The sequence below is a fragment of the Apus apus genome, chromosome 10 (assembly GCF_020740795.1).
Source record: "Apus apus isolate bApuApu2 chromosome 10, bApuApu2.pri.cur, whole genome shotgun sequence".
NCBI classification, from domain to species: domain Eukaryota; kingdom Metazoa; phylum Chordata; class Aves; order Apodiformes; family Apodidae; genus Apus; species Apus apus.
The window spans coordinates 21637616-21653441 of NC_067291.1; the positions used below are offsets into that span (position 1 = coordinate 21637616).

Genomic DNA, 15826 nt, shown 5'->3' on the forward strand with positions numbered 1-15826 from the left:
TGAATTTGCTGTTTTAACTCAATCTCCAAGGCCTGAACAGAGACAAAAAGTCTGCTCACATCCTTATGAAAGAGTGACTGTCCAGAGGCACCAGTTCCCCAGGTACCCATTCAGTTTTGCAGGTTACAGGTGCCCTGATGCTGCACAGGAAGGACACCTGCAGAACAGTTCTGACCAAATGACCACAGGATCCTAGGAGACAGGCAGCATCAGCAGCAACAGTGCAGATGATGCAAGTGAAGGCAGGGAGCTAAGGCTGGCAGACAAACCGAGGGGAAGGCTAGGGAGAGGGTGGGGTAGGATTTAGAACTGGCAGTGAACCAGGTAAACTTTCCAAGACAAAATACTTTTGGAAAAGTTGACATTACCCTGGATATACTGCCATGTTCATGTGACTGTCAAAAACTGTAGAAGAGTTGCTTCAAAAAGGTGCCTTTTTATTAACCCTCACCAGTCTTGCTTCAGTTTTCTCCTCAGTGTGATATTTAAAGTTGGAAACAGATGTTGAAATGCAGGCGTTTGTCTGTTAGCAAGGCAAAACAGCTCTGCCACATTTCTTGAAGCTGTGGGGCCCATAGCCTGTCAGGTTCATGCCGATTAATCTGGCAGTGTATGGAGACTTCTCACAATGAATCCAAGTCTGAAGACAAGAAAAAATTCCAAGAAAAACTAACAGCCACAGGATCTAGTTGCTACTGCAAGCAAAGATACCACAAGAAATAACCAGATGTTGACTACAGAAGAGGAACTGTTTGTCCCAGGCATATTTTAAATGTCAAGAAATGAAATATTAGTCCTTCTTAACTAGTGTTAGTAAATAGTGTGTATGTTTGGGATATTACAGTTCTCAGCCATTTGCTGCTTATAAGGCCTACTAGTCAAGAAACAGGAAAAAAGATGCAAAATAAGCAAATGTTCTTTAGACATGGATCAAATAGGATGTCCATTTTAGGCACTATTCCCTCCTGTAGGATGAGATCAGCACTGCAGCACATGTCTTCTTGCAAGGAAGCAGCTCAGATGAAACCAGAGATGAAAAACAAATGGAGAGGAGGAAAAAAATAATTTTAAAATCAATAACCACTTTGAATTATTCATCTCATGAAATAGGAATAAAAATGCAAGCAAACTCCATCTTTAGAAGAGTGATCCCATGAGAATTTTCTTTATTGGAGTCAAACTGTCTAGTGTGGATTTTCCTGCAAAATCATTTGTACTCAATAAAATTTCAGAGGCAGAGATTAGACAGGATCAGGTCAATCCCAGACCATTCACCTACCTGAAGGCAAAGGAACATTGTGCATAACCATTCCCACATTCCCCAACAGCTGCTGTCAAACTGAAGGCAGACAAAAGCCAGGATCGTTTTACAAAAATAAGTAACACTACTGAGGTAATCTGAAAGAAAAATATGGTCTTGTCTTGTTGTGTTGTTTGGGGAGTCTTTTTTATTTTTTTAAGCCATGAGAAATATAAGTCTCATCCTAGAAAGTTCTACAGATAGAGGCCAATATGACTGGAGAAAAAAACAGTTTTAAATGGATTCAGAACGCATGGCACCAAATCAATTCAACAAAGGACTGAGAAACCAAAATCACCAAGTTATTCCCAAGCTCCCACTTCACGGACAAGCCAGTGTAGACTTAGTATTTCTTTTGAAAAGCAAACAAAAATTAAAACACCCACATCTACCAGGACACAAAGTACTAAAGACAACAAAATAACAAAATATGCTTCTTTTCCTCTGTGTCTTGAAAAAAAGTCAAACCCTTCCCCAACAACCTCCCAATTCTTTTCCTTTCCTATCAAATGAAAGGGTTAATCTCCTCTCAAGGTCTATTCAAACAGACCCTGACAGGTGAATCCTCAGGTACGAAGGCAGCACAGCAGAACTGGCCCAGCACGGATGCAAAGGATTGTTCCAGCACAACCCCACTTATTCTCTCCTCTTTGCCTCCACACACGCTTCAAGAATTTGAATTCCATGAACGGTCAACAACATTTAACCACAATGTCTGGTTTTAGAAGCAAGAGTAATAATTTAGTAGTGCAGGTTCTAACTTTAGAAAAGCTGCCAGAGAATTCATGACTGCGCTAATTTCAACTCAAGGAGCTTGGAGCTAAGAAACTCATGAAATTGGAAAGTTAGTTCTCTGTGGAAATAAAATGCAGAAAACAAAGGAAAAACTTCACCAATTATTATTTTTGTCTGTGTTTTGTACAGACAGTGAGTTTATTTTCTTCACAGTGCTCTTAGTTTCTCAAAGCTGGAACTCAGGAATTGACTCATTTGTTCCATTATGCTTCATACAGGCTGGCAGGATAAAGCAAAAAGTAAAAAAAATTACAGATGGAAGAAGGATCTGCTGGGGATGCAGCAGCAGCACATCCTAGCATGAAATCAGGATAATCTGATTGCTTTTGCACACAATCTCCTGAAGTCTCCAAATCAAGCAGCAAGGCATTCTGTTACACAGAGTAGAGTGAAAACAAGTTGGTACTTCACAAAAAGATGCCTCTAGACACAAGCCCTTAATGACCCCTGTTAACTCCACTTCAGGATTCATGATTTTCTAGCACAAAGCCTACTAAAGTTTCTCAGTATCAAATAGAGAGCATGTAATCTCAGATTCCCCAGGAAAGAAGCAACATCAGGAAAGGACAAGAGTGCCTCCAGTCAGCAATTCCCAGTTCTTACAGAGGAAGGAGGCACAGGTTCTAGCAGTGCCATGGTTAATGGGGCAAGACAGTCCTGGAGCAGAGCCAGTCAGGCTGAGGGACATCTGTTTTCTAAGGAGGCAGGAATTATGGCATTAAAATTACAATAGCACATGACAACAATTAATCTCATGGCAAAAGAGGATTAACAGGCTCCTTCCACACTGTTTTTCACTCCTCTGAATCTGCACCTGGTGGAAGAAATAAGATCCTAGAGGGGGATCACGTTGTGGGGACTCTGTTCAGTCCCTGTGCCCAGGCTGGGGCAGCAGAGCAGGCTGAGGCCAGACTCCCAGCCCGTGTTCCTGCATCGAGCACACGCATCCTGCCAGTTGCTCCCCACAGGAGCAGTGGGACAGTGCACGTGTGCTGGCTCTATGTGAAGAGGCTTCCAGGCAGGGAGCCACCCTGGGAAGCACCAGAGACACCATGGGCAGACCTTTCTCCATGTGTCCATGAGCCCAGGCACAGCAGCACCCAAAGTCACTTCCATAGCTCCAGGTACTCAAGTGCAGCACTTGGGGCAGCAGGAGCTGAGAGCAGCTGGTCACCTCCTCAAGTCTATGACAGTACTGGGGATTCTTTAAAAGTCAAGGAACAGGGTTGGAGAACTGCAATCATAGGACAGTAGAGGGAACAGACCAAGAAATCTGACAGAAAATGATACACAAGTGTGGAAACTGTCACATGTTGAAGATTATGTTCCTACTTAAATCTCCTTCTCCTTTGCTCATCTCGTTTGTCTTAGCAAGGTTGAGCTGACAAGGCCTGGAAAAGCCCACTCTAAGCCACTGAAGCCACAAACACTACAGGAGAAATGTGTACAGAGCCACAGAGAAATAATGATACACTAACACTACACTGACAAGGCTTTTATTACCCATCAGTTATACATAGAACTGATGCTAGAATCCCAGCAACATTTGTAAAAAAAAAAGTCACCCAAAGCTTGGATTAGCTTGTAGTAAGTATCCCAAGCTTCAGCATAGCTGGTAAACACAGAACAACGTGAGGACTCCAAAAGAGTGTGTGAGAACCAGCCCCATTTAGGAGCCACGCTGTGGTTGCAGCTGCTGTGCTTATGGTGCTCGTGGCCACCCAGGGAAAGCTGCCTTTGTCAAGCTGAAGAAATGCTTTTGCAGCACTGAAGAAAAAGAAAACAAAACCACAAACAAACAAACCCCAACCCTCTCCCCCCTAAGTTATTCTGTGTGTAACTACTGCAATGAACAACACAAAATAGTTTTCAGAGCACTGTTCTGCATCATACAGATCCTCCACAAACTGCTACCCAGTGCCTGAAAGCTAAAAAATTTTGTAAGATGGAGAAAATGGTGCCTTCAACAGCCTGTGTTGTTTTTCTGCTGGCATTGAGTGGAAACACAAGCTTTTTTTTTCTGGTTCCCTCAGGGCTATTGAACACTTGTTGGGGGGGGGGGGGGGGGGGGGGGGGGGAGGGAAGAAAAAGATAAACAGCTCATAAAAAACCTAGAGATAAGAGAATAAGGCCAGACAGTCAATGAAAGAAACAAAAACGCTATTCTAGGCAAAATAATAGAAAGAATTAAAATGGGTTGCACACTAAAAGATGGCAGGTGTCTACTGAGGAAGAACCCTAACATAGGATGCTAAGACCATTGCCTGTAACCCTTGAAATGCTTGAGCTCCCAGAGGAATAGAACCAGGTGCCAAAGTCCTTACAGATGCTGCTCTGACCCACAAACCCTCAGTCCCAACAGCCAGTCCAGCTTCCCAGCATGAGAGCCCAGCTCCCAGAACCTGGGCCAGCTGAGCACTGACTTCAGCTAGACCTCATGGAAGCCACTCAAACTCCAGAGGATGCTGAAGTCTGGAGCACAGATAGGAGGGGTTTTTTTGTGGTGGTATCACTCATGAACAACAGCTGTGGAACTGCAAAACTTACATTCATTTTCAAGTACTACCAGAAGTCATAAGCACCACACCACAAACAGGGCCCATGATTACAGACAGGCAGTGACAAGGGCTTTTCATTAAAACAGGGAATCCAGTATTTTGCTAAATTTCAGATGTGACAGACCTTGTTCAAACATGTGATTTTTCTTTTCTTTAGAAGTGCAGCTTCATGAACTTTCTATAATTTGTATGACAGTAGAAGATTATCTAGGATGCACTGCCTGCTGCTGCTTATGAAGTGTTGTGTCTATCAATTCAGTTAGCTTAGATCATATTAAGATGTTTGAACAGTGCCACTATCATATGAGTCTTAAAAGTCCAGAACTCTTCCATTTTTAAATGAGCTTTTTATAAAAAATAATAATTAAAAATATATATCTATATCAAAGTTAGTAGATCAGGTCATTACTCACCAAATCCTAAAAATGGTAAAACCTGGGGAGCACTCAGTAAAGCTAAATCAACTTAAAACAGAAGAGGAACTTTCTTTAGATAGTGAATTTCAGAAACTTGCTGCTACATGACTGTGGAAGCAGACAGCAATTGTAGGTTCAAAAAGGATTAAACAACTTTTTAGGAAGAGGAGTTGCTCAAGGTGTGTCCTTTAACACCCCTCATCAAGGCAGTATGCACAGCAGGACCTAAGAGGGGGGAAAGGGCAATCAGAAGTAGTTAGGCTTGTGTTTCTCTGAGCTGCATCCCCTGTTGCTACTTCTGAAGACAGAATATTGGGCTAGACAGACCCTGATCTGATTCGGGAAGGCATTTCCTTCAATTTCAATTGCTTTTAAAAGCTGAACAGAATTTTCACCTTACTATTCAGCAGACCCAGAGCATCTATAAAACATTGTTTCTTTCATAGGAATGATGCTACGCATTGGTACATCCTAGATGATTTCATTAAAGCCTCAGCAGTTTCAAATGTGTAACAAATGTGCATGGAAATGTCAGTTGCAGAGGGTCAATTTAATGCTTACATGGATTTTGGAACCATTTGCCCTTTCAGTCAGTAATCAGCATTTGGACTGAAGAGCAGGAAAGCAAGAAACTGATGTTACGTTAATCTCTGCTGTGCTGAAATGCAAAATAGCTTATTGGAGCTCTAGTTTCTTATCTTCACCAAGTAGCCTTTTGGTATCACAGTGAGAACCATAATGTGCACCCTGTGAACAAAGGAACATTTTGGAATATATAAAAAGGAAAACAAAGATTAATCCTGGTCTGCCAAAGAAGGTTCAGTGTGCTGGCTTCAAATGCACAAAGTGCAGCCCAGTATTATTGCCAAAGAACTCTGAAGATGTGTTGTTTCCAGAGGAGCTCTCTTCATGTCAAAAATACCAGTTAAAGGCAGGAAAAGCAGCATTTTAAAATTTCTACATATGTTCTTACAAGTTTTTGCTGTTGTGCTCTTCTTGTTTTAAAACTTAGGTCTGCAGGTCAAATAGAACCAGAAATATTCAGTAAATATTCTCTACTTGGAAAAAATATTTTTAGAGACAAATTATTTCTATTTGAACAGTAATGTTGGTGGGAGATCACAGAACCAGACTAAGTCTCTACAAACATTTAACTGCTGTACAAAATCTACAAGACTGGATTAAGAAGCTCTGAGCTTCCACTCAGAGCTCTGGTGCTCTGGCATATAAGTCCTACAAGACTGGAAAACCTATCAGCAGTGAAGATTCAAACAGAATACAAAATGGATGTCAATCAGCGTGGCATTACAGAAAATAGGACCTTCCTTCTTAATAAAAACCAAATAAGCTTGTCAAAACCTGAAAGGTTATATTGATACAGTGTAATTATTATTTCAAAGGGCACTTCATACCAGCCCACACCAGGACTGATGCTGTTCTCTGTACTCAAACAACCTGGGAAGGAGGGAAGCAGACTGGTGCTAAAGTTGGATAATACCAAGTTATTGTCATGGCTGAGAATGAACTGCTGGGGGATCCTCAACTGGCATTAACTGTGAACATCAGTAGGATGTGAAGCATGTGCATCCAGAGCCTGAAGACCATCTGTCTGCAAGGCAGCTAGTTAGACACACAAACCCTGCTGCTTTCAGCATAAAACATTAAGTTTGCAAAGAAAAATGCAAGGAAAGTGTTTAATATTTCTGATAATCCTTTTACAGAAGCAAGAAAAGTATCTCATCAATGTTTCACTATTTCAAGCATTTGTTCCACTAAATACAACCTGAATGTTGTTCTTAATTGCTTTATTTTCAATTATGTCATTAGTTATTTATAAAAAGTTTTCTGAAGACTGACACAAAGTATGATTTGAGGAGATCACTGGGATGGCTGTTGAGCTATTTAAAATCCCCTACTTGGACTGAAAGCAGGTGCTAATACTCATGTAGAGAGAACTGTTGTCAGAAAAAAGCTGTTTTCTTGGAACATCAAAGCCAACAGATACCAGAAAGCAAAATTCTCTTGTGCTGAAAAGTAATTTTTGAGCATTTCACTTTGTACCATGTCAGTTTTTGTTGGAAAGAGGGTCCCTCTCAGCTGCAAAAAACTATGAACACCCAGCAGAAGATGCTGTTCATGATCTTAAGCCACCATTGCAGCCAGTGGCCACTGACAGCTGTGCAAACTGCCTCCCCAGGGGAGGGCACAGGATTTCACCTGGAGATGGTTTGACACTTCTGTTCCTTCTTCTCATCCCAGCACCCTCTCCTTCCTTCAGACCATTTACTGGCTTCCAGATTCACCACAGCACAAAGATTGTCATGCAAGGCCTTCCATAATTGTTCCTACCTTTCCTCTTTGCTGCTGCCATTGAGGACTGACCCTTCTTGTTTTGGCCAGGCCACCACCATGTCCATGCTTGGTTTCTTGCTGTCACCAGTAAACTGTGCTGTGAGATTACCCCTACAGCAAGAGTCTTGTTTGTGATACTCAAAGGAGCCAGAAAGCTAGAGAAAAAACCCTCAAAAGATACAAAAACCCCCCAAACAAATTAACCTTCCTAAGGTGCATCAGGTATCCACTGTATGACCACCTCACCATCACCAGCTCTGTTCTCAGCTTTTATTCTCTAATTTGATCCACATTTGAGGCTCATTAGTTCCTCATAATCTCCAACAGACTAAAAACTTGTCAGAGGTACAACTGTGCCTTCTCTGTTCCACAGAATACTGCAGTCACATTTAGATTTCAGCTTCAAACACCAAGCATTAACACCACAAATATAGTTTGGAAATAAATACTGTAGCCAAGTGAGCAAATGCAGATGGGAAAGTCTTGGAACATTCTGTTAGACTGCTTAGTCATGTTGTATGAACACCTGGTGCTCCTTGCCAGTGGTGTCAAACTTCTACTGGTGGTTACAAGTCTGTAGAGTGAGAAGCATTTTGCATCAAATGGAAGGTCAAAGAACTACTCTGGCTTTACAGCAATTGCTCTGCTAGAGCTGACTTCTCCCTCATCACAGAGTGCAAACATCAACCATGAAGGGAATGATATTCTAAGATAAATGAACATACTTCTGAAAAATAATAGGTTTATCCTCCAGAGACACTGCTGAGCATCCCAGCAGGGAAGTGCATGTCCCTCACACAAGCAAGACGGGGATCTTTCAAGTAGTATGGAATCAAAAACAATCTGGAAGGGATCTCAGGAGATCTCTAGTACAGCCTCCTGCTCAGAGGAGCTGACAACAAGCTGTGAATACCAAGATGAAAATCCGTTGCAGCCACTCTTCTATGCCCACAGCAGAAACAAGAAGGTATGTACAGCAGAGCTGAACAATCCCTGCTGTGAAAGTTTCTAGTTTTATGTATGTCCATCTGGAGCAGAATGGCCATGAACACACACCTTCAGAGGGCTGTTACAGGACACACAGCATGAATTTGCAGCAAGTGGCAGCAGAAGTTAAAGAATAAATTCGAAAGACACTTAACCATGAAAGCCATCAGTATAGAAGCAGCAAAGCTAGAAGAGAATTTGTTTAAGACTGCAGCTATCTTCCAAAGGGTACTATCTGATGGTACATATGGAATGAAGTCAAGACTGATCCCAGTTTACATTTAAAGCTTCTTCTAGATTGTATTATCAGTTGTGACCTGAAATTTCTCTTGCAGCAGTCTTTCCCAGATCCTCCCCCTGAACCATGCCATAACCTTCTTGCTTCTTGCTGTCACAGAGAAACCTGTCTGCACTCAAGATCCACCACAATCAAGTAAATCCTGGGATTATAGCATAAATCCTCAGCTCAAGTCTTTCAGCATTCATGTCTAGCCTGTATCATCTCCAATCACAATCTTCACCTCTGTGGACTGCCATAATATTCTACAGCTCTCCACAGCTGTTTAAAACATTTTAAATGGTGGCCATTATTCCCATGCTGACTCCTTTTGCTTCAGTGTTCTTGAGTCCATGGTTAGGCCCCTTCTGAGGAATCACCTTGCTGCACATCAAGATCCATACCTGCTGAATCAGTCAACAGGAATATGCAAGTATGAGAGCTTCCAGATCCACATTACACCTAACAGAAGCACAGCCCGTCAACAGGAGCTAGTCACTGGTTTCAGTTAGGTATGTTCCTCTCCAGTTAATTCCTTCCAGATTTGAGAATTTCAGATATCTTAAGTAATGTAAAAGAGATCAGACAGACATTGCATTGCTCTTTTGACTACCCTTTGCACTGGTACCCAGCTACAGTGACAGCTACGAACCAGAAAACTCTTCCTTGCTTGCTGCAGTAGAGAAACTTCAGTTTGGGGCTGCAGAGTTTAACTCCTCAGAACACTTGCAGAAAACTAGGCAGCCAACAGGTCACTGCTTAACTAGCTGCAATAGCAGGAGACAACCTGAGCGAGAGGGTTGCCTCATATGTTGCTCTACCCAGTCCCACTAGAAAAGTCATCTAAGTTTTCCCACAAAGTACCTGCTTCTCAGAGCAGCAGTGGCTGTGAATGGCTGGTAACAACATTCCTGTCTGATGTGCTTCTAGAGGCGAGATTGTGTCTTGGTCAGACCCACATTGTAAGTCTGCGCTGGACATGCAACAAGATGCCAGCTGATCTATGTCATTAGCTACAGGAATTAACTAATCAGGACTAAATTTATGTAACTACACACTGGAGAGGCCCATCAATATCTAAGGCATGTCTGTGGATGCACAAGTGAACAGAAATCTTTCATTCATGCTGTCTGCTTCTATACTTAATTTCTACTTCTGTTCTGCCTCATTCAAGATTTAATGGTTTGAAATATGTACTGAGTGTCCTGTACTAGACTTAAGCAAGGTTAGAGGGGACAATAAAGTCCCCCTGTTTTGGCTCATCCAATTAGTAACCACCCTCAAAGGATCTCTTTCAAGTATTTATCCAATTTACTTTTTGAACACAGGAAGTGAGGGGGATACATGCTGCAAACAATGCAGAAATTTCAGCCCTGAGTTATAGGAATTCTTGGGCAAATGTTACCCTCACAGTGACTTTTTAGTGCTTGGTCAATTTGCACCATAGTCTCTGCTATAGTTGCTTCAAACTTTGATCTTTTGCTGAGTGTTTCAACTGATACATTTCACACACAGTATTTAAAGTGTGCTGGAGGGAAATTTTATATCCCCATGTTAAAAAGGCACAGGAAAATTAAGAGACATCTCAGTTAGTTGCACATTTGAGGAAAGTTCAGACACCTTTCACAGCTGTCCATTAGGAGAGCAGCTTCCCCAACTGGAAAAATATATGCAGAAGCTGGTATCATCTGTGCTTGCCATAGTAACTTTAACATACATTAAAGTAGAACAAACAGCCTAACCAGAGTTCAAGCTTTTCACAAGCTCAGCAAGCACATTTTCTAGCTGTTAATGTGATTTTTATAATGCTCTTTTTCATTGTTCTTCTCTGAAAAGGGAGATAAGCCTTCAAAGAAGGAATCCAGAAAGTCATTCAACTAGCCTTACACACTACTTGCAGCACATTTTGTGTATACAAAAGGACATTCTAAAACCCAAGAGACAGATACTAAATAGTTTACAACATAAAACTGTATCGTACCACGTGAACAAAGTACAGAAGACAAATTCTAACTTACTAGCATTATATGCTTTTAAACAGTACATGTTTCTATTAACTCTATTCTCAGTAGCAAGACATGTAACTTTAATTCAAATTCCTTGCATCCAACAAACCCTTAAGATGTTTTTTCTTTAATACTTATGTCTGCAGAATCCTGGGCAAACAATTCACTAATAGAATTTTACTTTCTAAATCACAATCAGCTTTATTCTGTAATTTTTGCAAACCCAAAAGTTAATGCTGATAAACCAAAAAGCTGACCTTTGACTTCGGAAGAAAACTGAGCCAGGTGTCGGGTCACAAAGAGTCGCAGTTGCTGATTCAGGTCACAGGACAGGATGTTGATGTTCCAGGAACGAATTCCTGCTCAACACAAAACAAAAGCAAAAGAATAATGAGCTGTTATTACATTTACTCAAGAAACAGAAGTGGAGATGAAGAAGTTAACAGGAGACAAGGACCAGTGATGCTTTTCCAACAGAGCATTCTTGGGATGCAGAAAGTCTCCAGAAGATGTTACCTGCTGTAACACACCTTCAAGTGCAGACAGAGCAAAGCTTCCTTCCACTTGGGCTTCACACAAGTGAAACTAACAAGCTACAAGGGACTGAGGCTACATAAATTACACTACTGCCTAATCAAGCAAACACACGGTGTTAGTTTTACATCTCCTGCACTAACCAGCATTGGTCACTAGTAGAGATGATCTACTGGATGGTTAAACTACCGAACAGCTCAGGCACCAGCTTCTCTGCTCTTACAGCCTGTGCGTCCTCCACCTCACAAAAGCTCCCCCACAGCTCACTCTGCATAATCCCTCCTCCAAAGCCCCTGATCCCACAGAGACCCTCGGAGTTTCCTCTTTAATCTATATAATCTTTGTAAGTTAATCGCCTTCATATCACAGCAGGAGCAGCATCTGCTCCCAGAGCAAGTGGCACCATGCCATGCTGGGGAAGTCACCTTCACACCTCAGTGGGAGCACCTGTACATTCTGGATGACATCTTCACGTCCCAGTAAGGAGCAGCTTCTCCTAGATGGTGTGATACTACACTCTGGCACCATGAACAAAACCAGGACATCAGCATGAATCACTGCTCCAACCTCTTGTGCTGCTGCCTTCTTAAGTACAGATGTTGGAGGCCAAGGCCACAGACTTCTAAGAGTCAACTGAAACAAGAATTTCAGTCCCAGTGTTTATTGATGGGGTCCTCACTGAGAGTTGTTCCACCATCTTCTGGAGACATGTCCCTTCTTGCATAAAATACAGTTTTATTGTATCTGATATCTGCCTTCTTTCAAAGCATGTTGATCTCTCATGGAGACATAATTCCCAGTTACTGCAGTTCTGTTTCTCCAGCACAGTAACTCCATGTTGTGCAACAGCTCCTGCTGGTGGGAAACAGGATCTTCTATGATACAAGCTCCAATTTTCTATACATAACCAAGACAGAATTAGTAATCATTGCACCACACAGCTCAGTAGTCTCAAGGCCTGTAGAATCTACAGCAGCTCAAGAAAACTTGGTTCTTAGTTTATTTTCTGGAGACAACTGATAGAATGGAGTGATACAGCTTATTTATTACTTGAGAGGCTGCACAGCAGAGTGCACACAAACACCCAGTAAACCCTAGGAATGTCAGAGGCGGGATAAAAAGAAAAGAGGAACAAAATACAAAAAAACTTTCCACCACCTTCAGTGTCACAGAACATCTATTCCTTTCAGTTTGGGCACAGCATAAGAACAAATTAAAACATGCAATAAGAGGGAGCAAGAGGATGAACAACATGTTTTTCTATGCTTTCCATACTCTGACTGTTTAAACAAATGTCCAATGCAAGTGCATCTTAATGCAGCACTGGTGAGCATTCTGACCTGGAGAGGAACAAGGTGGCTCTCTGCAGGGCAAATCCTGCTGACTCTAGCTGCTGTGTCACTGTCATGGTGTCCTGCTGCAGCAATAAATGCTATTTGAGGTACTGCTACATCCTCTAGGATGCAGAAAGGAGAGATCCTCTTTCAGAACAAGGAAAGGAGAGAAATTATCATCTCACTCATCATCCTACTTGCAGCAATTTACTCAACATTTTTTCTCCTCCAGATAATCTGAGGTTACTCTTAATCTCTCCTCACTTGTCATAAATTTAATGTATCATCCCATGGCACAGGAGCCAGAACATTGTCCTTGCTTGATCAGCATCCTCTGCCTCCTGATACAGGAGTGCAGACTGCACCTCAATAGGGTTGCTAAATATTCATGCTCTGTGCACACTCACTTGTGTAAGGAACCATGTGACTCATCAATTTTCCATCCCTTTCCTTGTGCCCTTGTGAACCTTTTGGTTTCCTGCTGAGGTAATTGGCTTATAAGATTTGGCATTTCCCCCTAATACCAAGCCTAGTCTTCCAGATACTGTTTCAACAGTAGACAAGAGTCACACAGCAACAGAAAAATAAAACCAGTATGTATTAGAGAGCATTTTAGAATAAGTTTTGCTCAAGTATCCCACAGACACACAGTGACACCACCCAGGCACTACACATGGAAACAAGCAGGTTCCCTGCATTTGTTATTCCCTATATTCACTACAATGTCCTATATTAACTATTACGTTTTCCTGAACCAAGATATAGGAAGAAGTCTGGGAAAACACATTTTGAATCAGGAAGGTCAAGGGATTTATTAACTGAAAATCTTCATGATTACACTGCCTGTAAAAGCTAGACTTTGTTTTGTGTCTTTGTTCTGTTGGCTGTGGCACTCTGTCTGTGCTTTTACATCCTTTAGAAAACCCTAACTAAATGTATAGCATGTAACACCTAAGACCAGCTTTCCTTGCCAACTTGATTTGCCACTTTCATTAATCTGGTTGTAATCAGGGCTATAAACCCCTCACCATACTTGACAAGTTAAAGAAAAACACTTTTCTGAATTGCAGAAATATTTTGTTATTTATTCTGCTTTGTTTCCTGAGACAATAAAAATCTTCTGCTCAGTAGTCTGTTCTACCATCAGACAAAGCTCAGGTGAACCTCTCTAGCAGGCTATCAGAATGGGAATCACCATGTGTAGCATTTCCACATTGCTTGAACTCCCTGGATCAAGAGTACAGCTGTCTCCAGCATTTTAATGCTCTGTCTGTTGACAGATCTCAAGTCCCTGCTGTCATTCCAACTATTCTTACTTCTTCCAGTTTGCAGATTGTGGTCTATTTCAACAAGTGGTCATTCTCCCATTTCATAGTGGGGAAGACTCCTCTGACGTGCTGGAGATCTTCCTTCAGGTCAGTGACAGAGGAAAGTCCAAAATCCAAGTTCCCAGCTCCCTCAGCACTTTATTTCTACGGATAGTAACTTACCAATACTGCTCAAATGGCTCTCATGCAAAGGAGTGTCTGTCCTTGGCAGAACTTCAGTAGGTTTCTGGTCAGACAAAACTAACTCTATAACTTACTTCTGCTGAGGCAGTTACAATTTATGTAGCAAAATTGCCTTTTTTCTTTCCAGTGGCAGTTCCCAGGTTATTGGCACATAACCACAGAATCAAAGAACAAAATCCATTAGTTTACAGTCTGATCTGTCACTGTTTCAAAGATTCAGAGAATGGATAAGGATGCAGGTTGGCACACCAGCTCAGTGAAGAGCCAAGCAAAGATGTTCACCCTGTTGTGCAGAAAGTAGGAGCATCCCCTTCAAAGAGGGGCTTTCAGAGGCCAAGTGGTCATAGTCTGACACACCCCTACTGAATAAAGACATCCTGTGGAAAAGGGAATCAAACACTGCTCTTGAAGTAGATGGAAAGTGGCCTGTCAGCAGAGACAGGTGGAAGAGATAGAGAGAAAGGAGAGAAACTGGACAAGATTTGACATTTTTACACCCACCCCCTCTCTTAAATTGCCCTGTCCATCTGTTCCTCAGTACTGTAGATACTTGAGAAGAAAACAGTCACAGAAGTGTCTCCAAATAACACAGCCTGGCCAATAGTTACAACTGTTGTTATCACTGGCATCTTTTAAACCAACATGTCTTGGAAATGGCAGGTGGAAAGAAGTGCATGCAAAGCCAGAAGGCTGTTACTTTATTTCTCAGACATGCACTAAACTGCTTATTAGAACACAGGTTCCCTTAAGGTCCTGATGTGGCTGACAACACCACCTTTGTCTTTTCCATCAGAAACTGCCACAAAGCAAGAACCACCATCTCACCACCTCCTTCACCCTCGCTTTTAGACAACACTGCATCTCACACACAAAGGCTGATTCATTGCCAAGGCCTCCGGGCGCGACCAAACTCTGGGTGACAAAGGAGCACGATGCTGTGGCAGCCCTGCCTTGCTCCGTCTCATTCCTGCAGCAGTTGCCTGCACGGTTGTGGCTTCTCCTCCCTCAGCCTCTCTGCCGCACAGCTGCTCCTCAGACAGCAGAGGCCACAGCACAGCGCACTTCAGCAGCTGTCCTTGCGCTGCAGGGAACAGACAAGCAGGACCAGTCCTCCGGCTATATAAGTTTGAGGCAAGATGGAAAGAAGATGGAATCCACTGACCCACTCCGGGAAATTAAAACCATTAAATGCCTTCAAATTTTCAGCCATTAAAAACCGCCGTCACCTGTGCAGCACCGGAGCAAGCAGGACCGCGCACGGGGAGAACGACGCAGCGATGCACGGCGCGGCCGATGCCACCTGTCCCCGGGCCGGTCCCGCCCGAGCCCCCGGGGCCGCCCCGGCCCGCACCTGCGGCCCCGGGAGGGGCGCACAAGCGGCTGCGGCGGCTCCGCCCCCCCCGCCCCGCCAGGGCAGCGGCCCCCGCCTCCCCGCCGCCCGCGGGAGCAGGAGAGCCGGGCCCTGCGGCGGGCGCCGGTGCCGCAGGGCCGGGCGGGCGCCAGCAGCTCCGCCCCGGGCCGGGCAGCGGCGGCTCCGCGGCGCGGGGAGGCAAGAGCCGCCGCCGGGCCCCCCGCTCGCCGGGCCCCCCCGCTCACCGCGCTCCAGGGCGCCGCGCAGCGCCGCGCGCTCCGGCTCCGTCCCGACCTCCCCGATCACCGCCAGCAGCGCGTGCCTCCGCGGCTCCCGGCCGCGCCGCGCGCCCGCCCGCCAGGGCGCTGCCGTCTCCATAGCGACCGGCCCGGCCGGGGTCTCCAT

At 43.6% G+C, this 15826-nt stretch overlaps 1 protein-coding gene across 1 annotated transcript in view; it reads right to left on the reverse strand.

Annotated features, from left to right (window-relative positions):
- The window catches only part of MAP1A (microtubule associated protein 1A), a 53035-nt gene extending 37209 nt beyond the window's left edge, over window positions 1-15826 (reverse strand). Inside the window, exons 1-2 of the mRNA XM_051629029.1 lie at window positions 15667-15826; window positions 10949-11050 (exon numbers count right to left, since the gene is read on the reverse strand). Of these exons, the coding sequence (XP_051484989.1) occupies window positions 10949-11050; window positions 15667-15826 (262 nt within the window). The remainder of the gene's footprint in view (window positions 1-10948; window positions 11051-15666) is intronic.